The sequence below is a fragment of the Phocoena sinus genome, chromosome 7, assembly GCF_008692025.1.
Source record: "Phocoena sinus isolate mPhoSin1 chromosome 7, mPhoSin1.pri, whole genome shotgun sequence".
Taxonomy (NCBI): Eukaryota; Metazoa; Chordata; class Mammalia; order Artiodactyla; family Phocoenidae; genus Phocoena; species Phocoena sinus.
The window spans coordinates 50,944,608-50,964,002 of NC_045769.1; the positions used below are offsets into that span (position 1 = coordinate 50,944,608).

General features: G+C 37.5%; 1 protein-coding gene across 3 annotated transcripts in view; it reads right to left on the minus strand.

Annotated features, from left to right (window-relative positions):
- NUP35 (nucleoporin 35) overlaps positions 1–19,395 on the minus strand; it is a 36,396-nt gene extending 17,001 nt beyond the window's left edge. Inside the window, exons 1-5 of one of the 3 annotated variants that reach the window (XM_032638262.1) lie at positions 19,292–19,382; positions 16,519–16,553; positions 15,921–16,091; positions 13,760–13,887; positions 10,918–10,978 (exon numbers count right to left, since the gene is read on the minus strand). In XM_032638262.1, coding sequence (XP_032494153.1) covers positions 10,918–10,978; positions 13,760–13,887; positions 15,921–16,080 — 349 coding nt within the window. In that variant the 5' untranslated portion in view covers positions 16,081–16,091; positions 16,519–16,553; positions 19,292–19,382. Of the gene's footprint in view, positions 1–10,917; positions 10,979–13,759; positions 13,888–15,920; positions 16,092–16,518; positions 16,554–17,322; positions 17,429–19,291 lie in introns of all 3 variants that reach the window. The other 2 variants (XM_032638261.1, XM_032638260.1) reach the window with 2 other exon arrangements.

A 19,395-nucleotide genomic window follows, 5' to 3' on the forward strand; every position in this document is an offset into this window, starting at 1 on the left:
GGGGAGGGGAGCTTCAGAACCACGGAGGAGAACGCAGCAACAGGGATGCAGAGGGCAAAGTGGAGAGGTTCTCACACAGAAGATCGGTGCGGAGACCAGCCCGAGAGGCTTGTCTGCTCACCAGCCAGGGTGGGTAGGGGCTAGGAGCTGAGCCTCGGGTTTGGGAGGTCAGATCCCAGGGAGAGGACTGCAGTTGACTGCATGAACACAGCCTGAAGGGGGCCAGTGAGCCACAGCTAGCCAGGAGGGAGGCACGGAAAAAGTCTGGAATTGCCTAAGGGGCAAAAGACCATTGTTATGGTGTGTGCAAGGAGATGGGATTCAGAGCACCGCCTAAACGAGCTCCAGAAACTGCATGAGCCACAGCTATCAAAGCAGACACCAGAGACGGGCATGAAATGCTAACGCTGCTGCTGCAGCCACCAAGAAACCTGTGTGCAAGCACAGGTCACTACGCACACCCCCTCCGGAGCCTGTGCAGCCCGCCACTACCAGGGTCCCATGATCCAGGGACAACTTCCCTGGGAGAACACACAGCGCGCCTCAGGCTGTGGCAATGTCACGGCCTCTGTCACTAACTACCTTACCCAAACACACCCCTACCCCGGCCTGAATGAGCAAGAGCCCCCTAATCAGCCCCTGCTTTAACCCTGTCCTGTCTGAGCAGGAACAGAAGCCTGAGGGCAACCTACACGCAGCACTGTGGCGAAAATCAAAGCTGAAGCCCAGGAGCTGTGCATACAAGAAGAGAAAGGGAAATTTCTCCCAGCAGCCTCAGGAGCAGCAGATTAAATCCCCACAATCAACTTGAGGTACCCTGCGTCTGGGGAATACCTGAAGAGGCAACGAATCAACCCAAAATTGAGGTGGTAGACTTCGGGAGCAGCTGTACCCTTGGGGTTTGCTCCTGCAACTAATTTTTATGTTTATCTTAGTATAGTTTTTACTTCTTGTTACCATTCATAGATTTGTTTATTGCTTTGGTTGCTCTCTTTTTTTTAATTACTTTTTTATTTTAATACTTTTAAAAAATGTTTTTACTTTAATTACTTTATTTTATTTATTTATGCATTTATTTTCTTTCTCTTTTTCTCCCTTTTCTTCTGAGCCATGTGGCTGACAAAGCCTTGGTGCTCCAGCCTGGTGTCAGGCCTGAGCCTCTGAGGTAGGAGAGCCAAGTTCAGGATACTGGACCACCAGAGACCTCTGGGGCCCAGTAATATCAATCAGTAAGAGCTCTCCCAGAGATCTCCATCTCAACACTAAGACCCAGCTCCACCCAATGGCCAGCAAGCTCCAGTGCTGGACACCACATGCCAAACAACTAGCAAGACAGGAACACGACCCCCCACCCATTAGCAGAGAGGCTGCCTAAAATCATAATAAGGTCACAGACATCCCGAAACACACCACCGGACACAGTCCTGCCCACCAGAAAGACAATATACAGCCCCACCCACCAGAACACAGGCACCAGTCCCCTCCACCAGGAAGCCTACACAAGCCACTGAACCAACCTTACCCACTGGGGGCAGACACCTGAAATGACAGAAACTATGAACGTACAGCCTGCAAAACGGAGACCACAAGCACAGTAAGTTAAGCAAAATGGGAAGACAGAGAAATGTTCAGCAGATGAAGGAGCAAGGTAAAAACCCACCAGACCAAACAAATAAACAGGCAATTGGCAGTCTACCTAGAAAAGAATTCAGAGTAATGATAGAAAAGATGATCCAAAATCTTGGAAACAGAATGGAGAAATTACAAGAAACGTTTAACAAGGACCTAGAAGAAATAAAGAGCAAACAAACAATGATGAACAACACAATAAATGAAATTTTAAATTCTCTAGAAGGAATCAATAGCAGAATAACTGAGGCAGAAGAACAGACAAGTGACCTGGAAGATAAAATAGTGGAAATAACTACAGCAGAGCAGAATAAAGAAAAAAGAATGAAAAGAATTGAGGACAATCTCAGAGACCTCTGGGACAACATGAAACGCACCAATATTTAAATTATAGGGGTCCCAGAAGAAGAGAAAAAGAAAGGGACTGAGAAAATATTTGAAGAGATTATATTTGAAAACTTCCCTAACATGGGAAAGGAAATAGTCAATCAACTCCAGGAAGTGCAGAGAGTTCCATACAGGATAAATCCAAGGAGAAACATGCCAAGACACATATTAATCAAACTATCAAAAATTAAATACAAAGAAAAAATACTAAAAGCAGCAAGGGAAAAGCAACAAATAACATACAAGGGAATCCCCATAAGGTTAACAGCTGATCTTTCAGCAGAAACTCTGCAAGCCAGAAGGGAGTGGCAGGACACATTTAAAGTGATGAAAGGGAAAAAACTACAACCAAGATTACTCAACCCAGCAAGGATCTCATTCAGATTCGATGGAGAAATTAAAACATTTACAGACAAGCAAAAGCTAAGAGAATTCAGCACCACCACACCAGCTTTACAAAAAATGTTAAAGAAACTTCTCTAGGCAGGAAACACAAGAGAAGGAAAAGACCTACAATAACAAACCCAAAACAATTAAGAAAATGGGAATAGGAACATACATATCAATAATTACCTTAAATGTAAATGGATTAAATGCTCCAACCAAAAGACATAGACTGGCTGAATGGATACAAAAACAAGACCCATATATATGTTGTCTACAAGAGACCCACTTCAGACCTAGGGACACAGAAAGACTAAAAGTGAAGGAATGGAAAAAGATATTCCATGCAAATGGAGATCAAAACGAAGCTGGCATAGCAATTCTCATATCAGACAAAATAGACTTTAAAATAAAGACCACTACAAGAGACAAAGAAGGGCACTACATAATGACCAAAGGATCAATCCAAGAAGAAGATATTATAATTGTAAATATTTATGCACCCAACAGAGGAGCACCACAATACATAAGGCAAATGCTAACAGCCATAAAAGGGGAAATCGACAGTAACACAATCATAGTAGGGGACTTTAAACACCCCACTTTCACCAATGGACAGATCATCCAAAATGAAAATAAATAAGGAAACACAAGCTTTAAATGACACATTAAACAAGATGGACTTAATTGATATTTATAGGACATTCCATCCAAAAACAATAGAATACACTTTCTTCTCAAGTGCTCATGGAACATTCTCCAAGATAGATCATATCTAGGGTCACAAATCAAGCCTAGGTAAATTCAAGAAAATTGAAATCGTATCAAGCATCTTTTCCGACCACAGTGCTATGAGACTAGATATCAATTACGGGAAAAAAACTGTAAAACATACAAACTCATGAAGACTAAACAATACACTACTAAATAACCAAGAGATCACTGAAGAAATCGAAGAGGAAATCAAAAAATACCTAGAAATAAATGACAATGAAAACACGATGACCCAAAACCTATGGGATGCAGCAAAAGCAGTTCTACAAAGGAAGTTTACAGCAATACAATCCTACCTCAAGAAACAAACATCTCAAATAAACAACCTAACCTTACACTTACAGCAATTAGAGAAAGAAGAACAAAAAAACCCCAAAGTCAGCAGGAGGAAAGAAATCATAAAGATCAGATCAGAAATAAATGAAAAAGAAATGAAGGAAACAACAGCAAAGATCAATAAAACTAAAAGCTGATTCTTTGAGAAAATACACTAAATTGCTAAACCATTAGCCAGACTCATCAAGAAAAAAAAAAAGACTCAAATAGATTCAACAGAATTAGAAATGAAAAAGTAGAAGAACTGAAACTGCAGAAATACAAAGGATCTTAAGAGATTACAAGCAACTATATGCCAATAAAATGGACAACCTGGAAGAAATGGACAAATTCTTAGAAAAGCACAACCTTCCAAGACTGAACCTGGAAGAAATAGAAAATATAAACAGACCAATCACAAGCACTGAAATAGACAGTGATTAAAAATCTTCCAACAAACAAAAGCCCAGGACCAGATGGCTTCACAGGCAAATTCTATCATACATTTAGAGAAGAGCTAACACTTATCCTTCTGAAACTCTTAAAAAATATAGCAGAAGGAGGAACACTCCCAAACGCATTCTATGAGGCCACCATCACCCTGATACCAAAACCACTACAGGGTAATATCACTGATGAACACAGATGCAAAAATCCTCAACAAAATACTAACAAACAGAATCCAACAGCACATTAAAAAGATCATACACCTTGATCAAGTAGAGTTTATCCTAGGAATGCAAGCATTCTTCAATATATATAAATCAATCAATGTGATACACCATATTAACAAACTGAAAGATAAAAACCATATGATAATCTCAATAGATGCAGAAAAAGCTTTTGACAAAATTCAACACCCATTTATGATAAAAAACTCTTCAGAAACTAGGCACATAGAGTACTTACCTCAACATAATAAAGGCCATATATGACAGACCCACAGCCAGCATGGTTCTCAATGGTGAAAAACTGAAACCATTTCCTCTAAAATCAGGAACAAGACAAGGATGTCCACTCTCACCCCTATTATTCAACATAGTTTTGGAAGTTTTAGCCACAGCAATCAGAGAAGAAAAAGACATAAAAGGAGTCCAAATCAGAAAAGAAGTAAAGCTGTCACTGTTTGCAGATGACATGATACTATACATAGAGAATCCTAAAGATGCTACTAGAAAACTACTAGAGCTAATCAATGAATTTGGTAAAGTTGCAGGATACAAAATCAATGCACAGAAATCTCTTACATTCCTATACACTAATGATGAAAAATCTGAAAGAGAAATTAAGGAAACACTCCCATTTACCATGGCAAGAAAAAGAATAAAATACCTAGGAATAACCCTACCTAAGGAGACAAAAGACCTGTATGCAGAAATCTGTAAAACACTGATGAAAGAAATTAAAGATGATACAAACAGATGGAGATATATACCATGTTCTTGGATTAGAAGAATCAACATTGTGAAAATGACTATACTACCCAAAGCAATCTACAGATTCAAGGCAATCCCTATCAAATTACCAATGGCATTTTTTACAGAACTAGAACAAAAAATTTGTATGGAAACACAAAAGACCCCGAACAGCCAAAGCAATCTTGCGAAAGAAAAATGGAGCTGGAGGAATCAGGTTCCCTGACTTCAGACTATACTACAAAGCTACGGTAATCAAGCAGTATGGTACTGGCACAAAAACAGAAATACAGATCAATGGAACAGGATAGAAAGCCCAGAGATAAACCCACACACACATGGTCACCTTATCTTTGATAAAGGAGGCAAGAATATACAATGGAGAAAAGACAGCCTCTTCAATAAGTGGTGCTGGGAAAACTGAACAGCTACATGTAAAAGAATGAAATTGGAACACTCTCTAACACCATACACAAAAATAAACTCAAAATGGATTAAAGACCTAAATGTAAGGCCAGACACATAAAACTCTTAGAGGAAAACATAGGAAGAACACTCTTTGACATAAATCACAGCAAGATACTTTTTGACCCAGCTCCTATAGAAATGAAAATAAAAACAAAAATAAACAAATGGGATTTAATGAAACTTAAAAGCTTTTGCAGAGCAAAGGAAACCAAAAACAAGATGAAAAGACAACCCTCAGAATGGGAGAAAATATCAGCAAATGAAGCAACTGACAAAGGATTAACCTCCAAAATATACAAGCAGCTCATGAAGCTCAATATCAAAAAAACAAACAACCCAGTCCAAAGATGGGCAGAAAATCTAAATAGGCTTTTCTCCAAAGTAAATATACAGATTGTCAACAAACACATGAAAGGATGCTCAACATTACAAATCATTAAAGAAATACATATCAAAACTACAATGAGAAAAAAGAAAAAACCTGTAAATACGGGCTTCCCTGGTGGCGCAGTGGTTGAGAGCCTGCCTGCCGATGCAGGGGACATGGGTTCGTGCCCTGGTCCGGAAGATCCCACATGCCGCGGAGCAGCTAGGCCCGTGAGCCATGGCCGCTGAGCCTGCGCGTCTGGAGCCTGTGCTCCGCAACGGGAGAGGCCACAACAGTGAGAGACCCGCGTACCGCAAAAAAAAAAAAAAAAAAAAAAAAAAAAAAAAACTACAATGAGGTATTACCTCACACTGGTCAGAACGGCCATCATCAAAAAATCTGCAAACAATAAACGCCGGAGAGAGTGTGGAGAAAAAGGAACCCTCTTGCACTGTTGGTGGGAATGTAAATTGATACAGCCACTATGGAGAACAGTATGAAGGTTCCTTAAAAAACTAAAAATAGAACTACCATACGCCCAGGCAATCCCACTACTGGGCATATACCTTGAGAAAACCATAATTCAAAGAGAGACATGTACCACAATGCTCATTGAAGCACTATTTACAATAGCCAGGACATGGAAGCAACCTAAGTGTCCATCAACAGATGAATGGATAAAGAAGATATGGCACATATATACGATGGAATATTGCTCAGCCATAAAAAGAAACGAAATTGAGTTATTTGTAGTGAGGTGGATGGACCTAGACTCTGTCATACAGAGTGAAGTAAGTCAGAAAGAGAAAAACAAATACCGTATGCTAACACATATATATGGAATCTAAAAAAAAAAAAGTTTTGATGAACCTAGGGGCAGGACTGGAATAGAGATGCAGACATAGAGAATGGATTTGAGGACACGGGGGTGGGGGAGGGTAAGCTGGGATGAAGTGAGAGAGTGGCATGGACATATATACACTACCAAATGTAAAATTGATAGCTAGTGGGAAGCAGCTGCATCGCACGGGGAGAACAGCTCGGTGGTTTGTGACCACCTAAAGGGGTAGGATAGGGAGGATGGAAGGGAGACACAAGAGGAAGGGATATACGTATACGTATAGCTGATTCACTTTGTTATACAGCAGAAATTAACACAACATTGTAAAGCAATTATACTCCAGTAAAGATGTTAAAAAAAAAAAAAACTAAAGAAAAAATAAAAATAAATTTTTTAAAATAAAAATAGGATGAAAAGTAGCGTAATATTTAAATAGTAGCAGAAGAAAATTGAGGGGTGAGGATGGGGAAAGAGAGGACAAATATTCAGTATTGTTTATCAGAGGCGATAATGGTTGAAAAAAGTTTTTGAAATTCTTTAATCTAGATTTCCCACTTTGTTATATGACCAAGGTTCTTCTACACCAGAAATAAGATTCTAAAAGAGATTTTTAACCTCACTTTCAGAATTATAAACTAACCAAAGTCACCTTTGGATACAAAGACCTAAGCATAAAATAGCAATTCATGCCATTAAATCCTGTGATGTCTCTTTATAAAAGGTGTCAATCTCAGAAAGTTTAAATTTACAAATCATACAAGAAATTTTCATTTATTTAACACTAAATATAAGAGTTTAAAATAGCTCTAGGGCTTCTCTGATGGTGCAGTGGTTGAGAATCTGCCTGCCAATGCAGGGGACACGGGTTCGAGCCCTGGTCTAGGAAGATCCCACATGCCGCGGAGCAACTAGGCCCATGAGCCACAACTACGGAGCCTGCACGTCTGGAGCTTGTGCTCCACAACGAGAGAGGCTGCGACAGTGAGTGGCCCCGCTCGCCACAACTAGAGAAAGCCCTCGCACAGAAACGAAGACCCAGCACAGCCGAAAATAAATAAATTAATTAATTTAATTTAATTAAAATTTTAAAAAAATTAGCTCTAAGTGAAAAGTCTTCATTTTCTACCTCAATTTTCTCAACTCCCTTTTTCCATGTCTTCTTTAGGTATTGACCACGCATGACAGTACTCATGTCTATCACATCTTTTCAAAAGTATTCTTAAAAAAAAGAAAGTATTCTTTTTCACTTATGCCCCATTAAGACTTTACATAAATTCCTTAAACTCAAATAAGAAGTAGCAGTGGCTCCCAGTGGCCAATTTATGACAGTTACCTTTTCCTATGATAGTTCTTATATTTTCACACATGATTTCTAAAATTACAAAAACCTCATAGAAGTTACAGAATTAGAAAAAATAAATTAACAAAAGGAGGTTTAATTAACTTTAATCCTGTACTCTTCCACTTGACATCAATCAGAATATTACAATGCATGCTTTTCAGGCGACTAAGAGATCTTTTAAAGCATAAAATACATTACTTAACATTATGTGCTTTTGCATCTTCAATGTCTCTGGGATCACTGACTGACTCAACCAAATAGTCAATATTATAACAAATAGTCACGTAGCAAAGCATTATCACGTAACAAAGCACTGTCATCTGCCTATTTGATCAAATTAGGATTGTTAAAACCTGAACTAATTCCCCTAGAACATTTCACCTCAAGTATGTAACTGAGACAGAGGTGACATCCTAGATTTTTCACCATTATATATATGTGGCAGACAGAAATCTAAAGACATCACCCCAAATCTTCTGTCCTCTGGTTTGATTGATTGGTAATTCAATCAAACTCTAATCCAGGTATTGCTGTGAAGGGACTTTACAGACAGAATTAGGTTATTTATCAGCTGATCTTAAAGAATTACCCTGGATTATTCCAGTGAGTCCAAAGTAATCAGATGAGCTCTTAACAGCAGATGGCAGAAAAGTCAAATCAGAGATACGACAGAAGAGAGAAATCAGAGAGATTCAAATCATAGAAAAGGACTTGATCTGCCATTGCTGTCTTCATAAGCCAAGGAATGAGGGCAGCCTCTAGAAGCTGAAAACAACCTACAGGTGACAGCCAGCAAAGAAACAGAGACCTCATTCCTACAACAACATGGAACTGAATTTGGCCAACGACCTGGATGCAGATTCATTCACAGAGCTTCCAGAAAAGAACAGAGCCCTGCTAACACCTGACCTCTAAAGCAAAGAACCAAGCTGTCCCCAGACATCTGACCTTTAGAAACTATGATGTAATAAATGTGTGTTGTTTTAAGCCACTAAGTTTTTGGCAATTTGTTATGGCAACAATTTAAAACTAATACAGATTTTGGTACCAAAAGGGATGCTGCTGTAACAAATATGTAAGTGTGGAAATGACTTTCGAATAGGGCAGTGGGTGGAGGCTGGAAGAAACTTGAGGAACATAATAGAAATCGCCTTGAACAAACCAGTAGTAGAAATCTAGACTTTAAGAACACTGCCATGATGACTCAGACTGCTTGAAGAAATCAAGATTTGGAGGATAAAAAGATCTAACTTGTCATTGGATATTATTTTTGCTACCATCTTGCCTTTAAACAGGAGTGTTTAGCACATTTCGTTTTATATAATTGTCCATTTGGTTCATTTAAACCTACTGTCTTGCTCTTGTTTCTTCTGTTCCATCTGTTTTTGCTGTTGTTCCTCCTTTCCTTCTTTCCTGCCTTCCTTTATGTCTAAACCACCACCATCTTTCACCTGGACTAATGCAGTAGCCAACTGTATGGTCTCCTTGCTTCCACCCTGTTCCTTATTTCAAAGTCTATTCACATCACAGGACCAATCTCATCCTATTTTTTTCCACCTTTTCTGGGTAAAGACCAACTGTTACGATGACCTACAAAGCCTTGTTGCATCAGCCCATATTACCTCTCTGACCTCAACTCCTATTACTCGCCCCCTCACTCACTCCATTTCACAGTATATACTTTATACTTGTTTGAACACCCCAGTCACAATCCCACCTCAGCGCCTTTGTACTTGCTATTTCCTCTGTTTAGAAAACTTGCCCTAAATGTTTTTAAGCAAATGTTACTTTTCCTATAACTATTTGTAGTAAGCAGAATAATGCTTCCTCTCACCCCCAGATGTCCATGTCCTTATCCCTGGAACCTGGGAGTGTTACATTACATGGCAAAGGAGAATTAACGTTGCAGATGTTAAGACTGCTAATCAGCTGACCTTAAAATAGGGAGATTACCCTGGATTATCCAGAAGGGCTCCAAGTATTCACAAGAGTCCTTAAAAGAGAGAGAGGGAGACTTGACTGCAGAAGAATGGTCAGAGATACAATGTTGCTGGCTTTAAAGATGGAGGAAGGGGACCACAAACAAATGTGGGCAGCCTCTAGAAGATGGAAAAGGCAGAAAACAGATTCTTCCCTAGAGCCTCCATAAATGAAGACAGCCTACCAATGCCCTGATTTTAGCCCATTGAGACCATTTCAGATTTCTCACCTCCAGAACTGTAAAACAGTACACTGAACTGTTTAAACCACTTCTAAGTTTGTGGTAATATGTTATGGCAGCAAAAGAAAACTAATACACTACCTTAGTTAATATAAGCCCTCATTCCTTACTTCCCTTTGCTGCTTAATTTTCCTCCATAAAATATATTACCTTCTAACAAACTATTTTACTTATAAATGTGAATTCTATAAATAAATATAAGCTCCATAAAGGCAAAGATTATCTATTTTGTTCAGTTTCCCAAGGCCTGATACTTGGTGTGCTCAAATATTTACTGAATGAACATTTGATAGATTATAAATATATAAATATTAGAAGAGATGTGCTTATGATGATGCTAACCGTGACTAAAAAGACCATTAATCTTAAAGAAAAATGAGATATAATCAGTGGCTGTTTGTAGTCAATGACATTTAGATTTATAGCTATGCACTAATATCTCTCAAAACATCTTTATTATTCAGTCTCTGTATTCTTCTTCTTCTCAATTGCAACTACTTTTTTTAAAATTAATTGTTAACAATTCAGGAGACACTATTAAATACATAATTTTTAAATTTTTAAATATTTTTCAGTAAAATATCTCATCTATAAGTTCAGAAAATAATAATATACAAATAAATATTTCCTTGCTGAAGGAAGTTATTGACATTTGAGAAAGTCTCCAAGTTTGAAATATAAAAGACAAAATTTTGGCAATGACCAACAAAGGTCTTATATTATCTTCATTCAAAGAGTAAAGAATAGTCATTGGTGTTAAAAGACATTGCTTACCTGTTCCAGGAGTAGTTGTCATAACTCCGACAAGAGGACTCTGCATTACTGAAATGTTTGCCTACGTGAAAACAGAAGTGTTAAAGTAAAAATGCAAAGTTCTAACCATAACACAAACACAATAAGTGTTGAAAAACTACATTCAACAGACAACTGAATGTCTACCAGGTATTGGAAATGCCTATTAGCTCACAATTGAAGAGTACTCTCTAAGTTTTTTTATTTTTTTTAAGCTGAACAGTATTAATCTAAAATGCCAGACTTGTTAGCATATTATATGTTTAATATAAGAAAAGTTGCATTAGATAAAAAGACATTATTTTTAGTAGACAGTAACACTGCTATTTGTTTTTAGTTCCTAAGATACAATATTTGAAATAACAGAGATAATGGTGATTCCTCAAATCATCAAGTTCACGTTGAAAAATAGATGGCAAAACTATATTTCTAAATTGACATTTACAAACCATGAAATACTATAGATTCAAATCAGTCTATACAGTAAAAGACAGCATATCTCTGCCTTTACTAGTAGAAAGTAACAAAGACTAATTCCTTTAAATGTGAGAAAACTAGAGATTAAAGTAGTTAAAAGTCCTCCTATAAACAAAAACAGAAATATCTAATCCAGAATGAGAAACAGACTCTTTCTCTAGAAGTAAACATATAGAGAGAAAATTTTTTAACAGATTCTGACTGAACTAAGAAAATCTAAAATCTGGCTATTATCCAGCAACCAGACCAAATGCTGAGAGATTGTTAGGAGGGATACAAAATGCATTGTTCAATTCTTAATGATAACTTCTTTCCTGATTAGAGAGAGGTTAACCAAAGTGTCAGGTGGCAAAACTAATTTGGACTTTAATAACATTCTTACCAACTTTCAAATCAAAAACTTTCTCTACAAATTATGACCCACAAGATTTTTAAACATTTTGAACATAGCAATAACTATAAACTACCTTTCTTTTCATGTATTATGAGAGAGGTAATGAAAACTGGCATAAACTTATAAGCCAGAGATCCTCATATCAAACTAAACATCAGATTTATCTATCAACCTTTAGAAAAATACTCCAGACCAGAATATTCTGGACATAGTTAAGTTTTGTTGTGTTTTTTTTGGCGGTATGCGGGCCTCTCACTGTTGTGGCCTCTCCCGTTGTGGAGCACAGGCTCCGACACGCAGGCCCAGCGGCCATGGCCCACGGGCCCAGCCGCTCCGCGGCACGTGAGATCCTCCCGGACCGGGGCACAAATCCACGTCCCCCGCATCAGCAGGCGGACTCCCAACCACTGCGCCACCAGGGAAGCCCCATGGACATAGTTAAGTTTATAACACTACTGTCCACATATGACACAAGCCACACAAGCAGCTGTTAATTTTATAGTATGCATGTATACCTCAATTCAGTATAGGACTAGCCACATTTCAAGTGTCAACAGCCACACTTGGCTAGTAGCTACTGCACTCGACAGGAGGGCACGTGTAGAAGTGATGGAAAAAGAAAGTAATCTGTTTAACTCAATGAATTAATTTTGCCTTGCTTGACAAACAGGCCTAGTATGCCATGCATATCAAGCCTATAATCAAAATTTACTGAAAGATTTTTCTACTTTTCTTAAACTTGGCAAAAAATATGCTATATTTGATTTAGGGAAAGGCCATAAAATATTTCTCCAAATCAAACAGCAGAAATGTCGTTATACAAAGAGCTTACCAGTTTAGCTGATACACTTTGTTTACATATCCTTCTAGGCATTAATAGTAATAGGAGAGAAAACTTTTGACTATAAAAGCTACTAAACTTCCTACTTAAAAGAAAAATCCACACTACCTTTCAACTGACAATCAAGAGAAATCACAGTAGTGTGTATTAGCAGAACACTGCTCTTGTAAACACTGGCTCTAGATTCAAGATTGCTAGGTTTAAAATCTGGCTCTGCTAGACTAGCTGCCTTACCCTTGACAAATTACTTAGGCTTTTCGTGTCCTAGTTTCCTCAATGATAAAATAAAGCTCGTAAGAGCTACCTCACAGATTCACTGTGAGGATTAAATGAGACAATACATGAGAAGTTATAAGATCAGGCCATGTGCACTGTAGGTACTTCATAAATATTACATACTTTTTTGTTCTATCAGTACCATTAAAACAGAGAATCTCTACCTTGTATAATCTGACTGAAAATAACACCAACAGAACACCTACATCTACGCCAACCAAAACTTAACATCACCATCAGAACACCTACATCTACACCAACCAAAATTTAACATCACCATCAGAACACCAACACCAGGAACACACTAAACCATCAGCTCATAAACATGCAGAAGGAAGCGTTTTCAGTAAAATAAGTAAACAGTGAACACAGCTCTAAAAGGATATTGGTCTTATATTAATAAAACCATCCCTAAAATAAAGACCTCAAATCATTACAAGGTGCCTTAGATCTGGATAAACCCCGAACCTTCACTTGTTCTTTCACAAAATTATGTATAAATATTGAACTTTTTAAACAATTTAAATGATAATCATTTCTACATGTTTATTAAGGAGGTTGGGGGCATGGACAGGTGAATAGGCACACCTTTAAAAACCACAGAATTATCTATACGAGAAAATTATCTAAGTTCTATCACATTTTTAAGTACATTTCATGATAAACACAATTTAATTAGACTCTAGGATAACTATCCCTAATGCTTATTCTGTGCAATAGAATTACACTAAAACAGACCTCAGGCAAACACTTCAAATTACTGACCCTCCCTGTAAAACCACATGAAAACATGAAATAAGGACAGGTATGGTCCTGAATGAGGATATGTGTATCACCTGTCTTCTTGAAGTTAAAGGTGTTGATCCAAGTCCTGGGCTGGAAATGTCATCATATATACTTCTAACTGGTGGAGCTCCACTTTTATCTTTATGAGCTGGTACAACTGGCTGTGGTGGTGACCCACCTAACAATGCACAAAAAATATAGACAGGTGAGAAAATAAAGAAATCCTCCATCTTTCTGGTAAGATCTTTTAAATTAATATTTTTAAAATAATGACTTAAATTCCTGTCTCCCAGCAATTCTTCTCAGATCTTAATACACAGAAGAATCACCTGGGCATCTTGTTAAAATTCAGGTTATGGCTCAGATCATGTGAGATGGAGCTTGAGACTATGAATTTCTAACAAGCTCCCAGTGATGCCAATGTTGGTGATCCACAGACTGCACTTTGAATAAAAGGTTCCAGAATAAGTAAATAGAAATTTTAGTTTTTAGTAAACACATGCAACTTTTGTTTTCTCTAGATGCTTTTCTTTTGTTTTCTCTAGATGTTAAGATGCTTAACATTTCAATATAAAATTTGATCCTATTTCTCACTTGAAAGCAGGTATTAAACAGCTCCAGTTTGTATACACTTGAATATAATCTCATAATGTGGAATTTGGCTGTCAAATTCCTATTCTTGTTTCTCACAGTAGAAATATATTTAAGTACATAATAAACATACAGGAAAAGGACCAACTTTGGGGGATACAAAGGGATCCTCGTTAAGTCAGAGAATCAACAATGCCAAGTAGCAAAGCAGTCCAGGCCCTCTGTAAGACTAATGTCTGAGCCTAGACAGTATGGCATAAGGTATTTAGATTAGAGCACAGGCTATAGAACAAGACTGACCTGGGCTTTAACCTCCTGCTGTCACTAACCAGTGAGCTTCAGCAAGTTCTATACTGCATTTAGCCTCAGCTTCCTCTTTTGGAGGATACTACTAACTACCCTTTAAGACTGATAAAAGAATGAAAATAACATATAAAATGCTTAGCATACTGCCTGGCTCATAAACACTCAATATATGATAGCTACGGTAATAAAATAATACACTTGAAATATGTAAAAAACAAAAATCTGTCCAGAATAACGTTCTTAAGTGAATCACTTCAAATATAACTTATAATTCTCCCTGATCAATCCTAAAAAAAAAAAAAAATGATAATAAACCACTTTAACTGAAATAATACCTTAAGGACAATTAAAGTAAGAAGAATTTTCATTTAAACATCTATTAAAAGGATATTAGCTCACATTTGGAATTCAATCATTTTTGTAGCTCTCACTACTCACAGTCAAAACTTCCAAGTTATCTTTTCCAATATTTGTTTGCTAAAAGAGTCCTGTAAAAGATATGTTTCATTCACATAACATTTTGTGCTGGCAACTGCAAATCATAGTTTGTGGAGTAAGTCCTTTCACTAAACACACTATAAGTGAGACTCTTAATTCACTATGACTAGAAGTAGAATTATCTACAGATTTTCAAATTACACTTCTTTTGACTATTTGCTATTATTACATTTAAGATGTATTATTTAAATTGAATTCAGCTGAAGTTAAACGACCATATTCCCCTCCCCCCACCCACACACACTAACATCTCCGAAACAGGGACAATTTACAAAAACTGGCAAATGTTGTTCTATCATATTTAGTGTTTTTCTTTCTTAGTGGTACTTAAAATAATGGTGAGTTTGGGCTTCCCTGGTGGCACAGTGGTTGACAGTCCGCCTGCCAATGCAGGGGACACGGGTTCGTGCCCCGGTCCGGGAAGATCCCACATGCCGCGGAGCGGCTAGGCCCATGAGCCATGGCCGCTGAGCCTGCGTGTCAGAGCCTGTGCTCCACAACGGGAGAGGCCGCAACAGTGAGAGGCCCACGTACCACAAAAAAAAAAATAATAATAATAATGGTGAGTTTTACAATCAATGGCATCTTAGATTGAATAAAATGTAGTATGCATATTTTTAGTGAGTGGTTCTTGGAATTATAGTAACTTATATTGCTTACACCTCTATTCCAATAATCTTAAAATAAAAAATAGAGACACTGCTTAATTTTTTTAAATAAATGTGGTTTGAGGGTGAACGCTGCATCACTACCCTTTTTAAAATTCTTGTACATGTATTGATAGTACTATACAACTATTTTAAGCAATTTACCTACCTGCAAGTAAAGGTGATCTCATTTCCATTACTCCTACTGAAGGGCCACTAATTGATCGAGGTTGTGGAGTCACTGGAGCTGGCAAATCCCCCATTAAAAATCCAGGTAGGAACTGGGCATTAACCCCTGGCTTTGGAGACGTGGGTGAACCCAGCATCATTGGTTCAGATCCTAAATGAATCAGAAAATAAAATAATACAAAGAAAGGACTTTAATGTAACAATATCTAACAAAAAGATGCAAGAATCCAGCATAAACAATTTTTTTAACATCTTTATTGGGGTATAATTGCTTTACAATGGTGTGTTAGTTTCTGCTTTATAACAAAGTGAATCAGTTATACATATACATATGTTCCGCATAAACAATTTTGAGAATTTAATCAAAACTGTTAAGTATTACAGAACCATAGTTAATTTTATTATTTTAAAAACCAATAAAAATTATTTCTAGAAAAATGTGAAACATTTTGTATTAACCAAATAATATTTGACAGCTGTTTTTGTTTATATTACTTCATAGATTTAAGAATCAACACTTACTTTTAAATTTTAAAATTTTAGCTTATTATCTAAAAAAAAAAATCCCTAATACATACAGAATAACTTCTTTCCATTTCTGGATCAGCTTCTACTATGTAACAACGGAAAACAAGAACAAGGTGCACTAGTTACACAAAGTCTAAGCAAATCAAACACAACAGGTTTAGCGTGCTGTATGTCCCGTTTTTCTTTCCCCATATACAACCGTCAGTCATTTTTGTAATAAAAGTGTAATCATGAACACATTAAAGCACATATGAAATAATGTGATGATTGGCATACCAATTAAGAATTATATTGAAAAGATTTGGAAAGGTTATGTTTTGGGTCATTTTTAAAACCATTCATTTTAAAGTTAAGAATAACCAATAAAAGTCTCCCCAACATAAAACCAACTTAAGAACTGATACTTCACAATCATCAATTCAAAATTATTTTTCACAATTTATAGGGTAGGTATTATTATTATTCCAACTACGAAAAAATAAGGAAGCTATAACTTCCTCTAATTTCAGAACAAAATAGCCCAGTAAGGAAAACATGGGCTCTGGAGTCAAGAGACCTCGGTTCCAGTCTCAGTAAAATGGACGTAACTGTAGTACCCACCCAAAGAGCTTTGATTAGACTTACGGCAAGTAAAGCACTTATCTCAAGTGCCTAACATACAGTAAGTATTCACCAAATATTAGTTATTATTATTCTAATAGTATCTTACAATAGCCAAAACTGAGGAACTGATGTGTACATGTAGAATTTGCAATTTCTGCTTATGAAAATTTAATTTTTCAACTATCTGACAAGCCTGAATGTGATTCATGGTACTCAGAAAGGTCAAACATTTGGTATGTTATTTATATTACCTTTATTAACTATTCCTTAACTTCTAAACAGCCTCAAAAATGTGTTTCTTGCTATCCAAATGCTGTCAATTATTTATTCTTCCTCTTATTTCTAATCATAGTAGACCTAGATATTAACAATGCAAACACATAAAAAAGGAAAAAGGAAAAGAAATTCAGGAAAAGAATAAAGCAAATACTGAAATAAGGTGTGAAGAACTATACTACATTGTAATTACTTCAAAGTGCTAGTTACAATGTTACCACAGTACTATTACATATTTCCAAAGAACATACCACTAAAATCAAACCAAAAATCTAAACAAAAGCATATTATGAACATATATTTATAAACCCATAGTAATAAATGTATTACAAAGCTTTAGGTACCACCAACTACATTCACTCTCCCAGCCCCAAAAGAAAAAAAATACATATATGGCAAGTATAGAAATAATGAAGTCAAGAAAATTTCTGACACATCCGAATGTATATTGTGATACAGTAGAAAGCAGCAGAGTGAGGAGGGCACAAAGGGCTCTTAACTGAACTGTTACTTACCACCCAACCCTTTCACTTAGAGAGCTATACCAATGGATCTGGAAAGTCTTAAATTCCATTTCAGTCTTGTACTCCTAACATGTTAAGTACAGTGTCTTACTCAGCTAGCATTGTTTGTTGAAGTAACCATTAGTTTTACTGTACCATTAGGTGCTGGGAAAACGTTCATTCCTCGTCTGGAATATCTGCAATATGTGGACTTGAACAATTAATACAACTAATGTCAGATTTCTGACCAAAGGTTTATTCATATTTGTAACCCAAAAAAACATACACTCCAAAATGTTTTTGTTGAGTAGAAAACTTTGGAACTGGAAACGAAAAGTTTTTTGACCTCTAAAATAATACAAGACATAATACCTAGACCAACTTTAAATGTAGCTGAGTATCTCTGTTGATATTATGCATTTAGTTTTTTATAACTAATGCTAAAACACGTTACTCTATTCTCAAAAGAAACTTATTCTGCACAAAACATGGCAAGCATTATATATCCTTCAACTCTAATAAAACTCATTCTACAGATACATAACCTGCTTGCTTGCTCTCCTTTCAAACTCATAAAGTTGTAACCGAACTTTCAAATACATCTCTATGACAGTAGACGATTTATTTTCTGTTCTAAGATATTCAACGGTTCTCACAAAACTCAGCAGACACACACACACAAAATCGACATCCTGCTAACTTGGCAAGATTTTCTGAAGACAACACATCTCAACAATGCCCGCCCCCATTAAATAATGGTAATGAATTTTTTTTTAAAAATCATGACGTGACCGATTAGAGGAAAAGACCACCTACAATACTTAAGTCATTTTCCCAAGATAAAGCCGGGGGAAATCGAGCGAACTCCTGGCCTCCTATTAAGGCTAATATCTCAATGCCTGCATCACCTGGTTAATTAAATGTCGCACGATTCAAGCTTCCATTAAAAACATATTTCTTCTGCAAAGCCCGGGAGAAGGAAGGAATCAAACAGGAACTAGAAGCCTAGGTGACCAAACAGCGGTGAAAGGTAACCACACTCCAGGGCACTGCCCACCCAGGTGTTCACAGGTGAGTTCCTTCCCACCAACTTCTCCCCGGATCCCGGAACCTAGCATCGCGTCTACCGCGCTGGCGGAGTCCCAGGTATGGATAGGTCTGGCTCCGGCGTAAGGGGGCACAAAACAGCTGAGTCACCACAAGACCGCCGTTTCTTCGCCCTCCTCGGGGCCCGCATTTTCCCGGAGCCGCCTTGGTAGCGGCTGGGTGTAGACTCCTCGAGTAGGGGGCGGACTAAGAAGTTGGGTGCGAGCCAGAGGCTGCCCCTCTGAGGCTGAAATTAGAGACGAGAGCCCTATGACTACTGCCTTTCAGGCTTGCCCGCTTCCAAGATTACGGTGTGCATCGCAGTCCTAGGGAGGAAAAGCAGTTTTTTACTCACCTAACGTGGGCACCTGGGGTTCCACAGCAAACGCTGCCATCGCAGCAGCAGCGACACTTGGCCCCGCACCTCCCCGATTTTCAAAAATGGCGGAAATTCTCCCC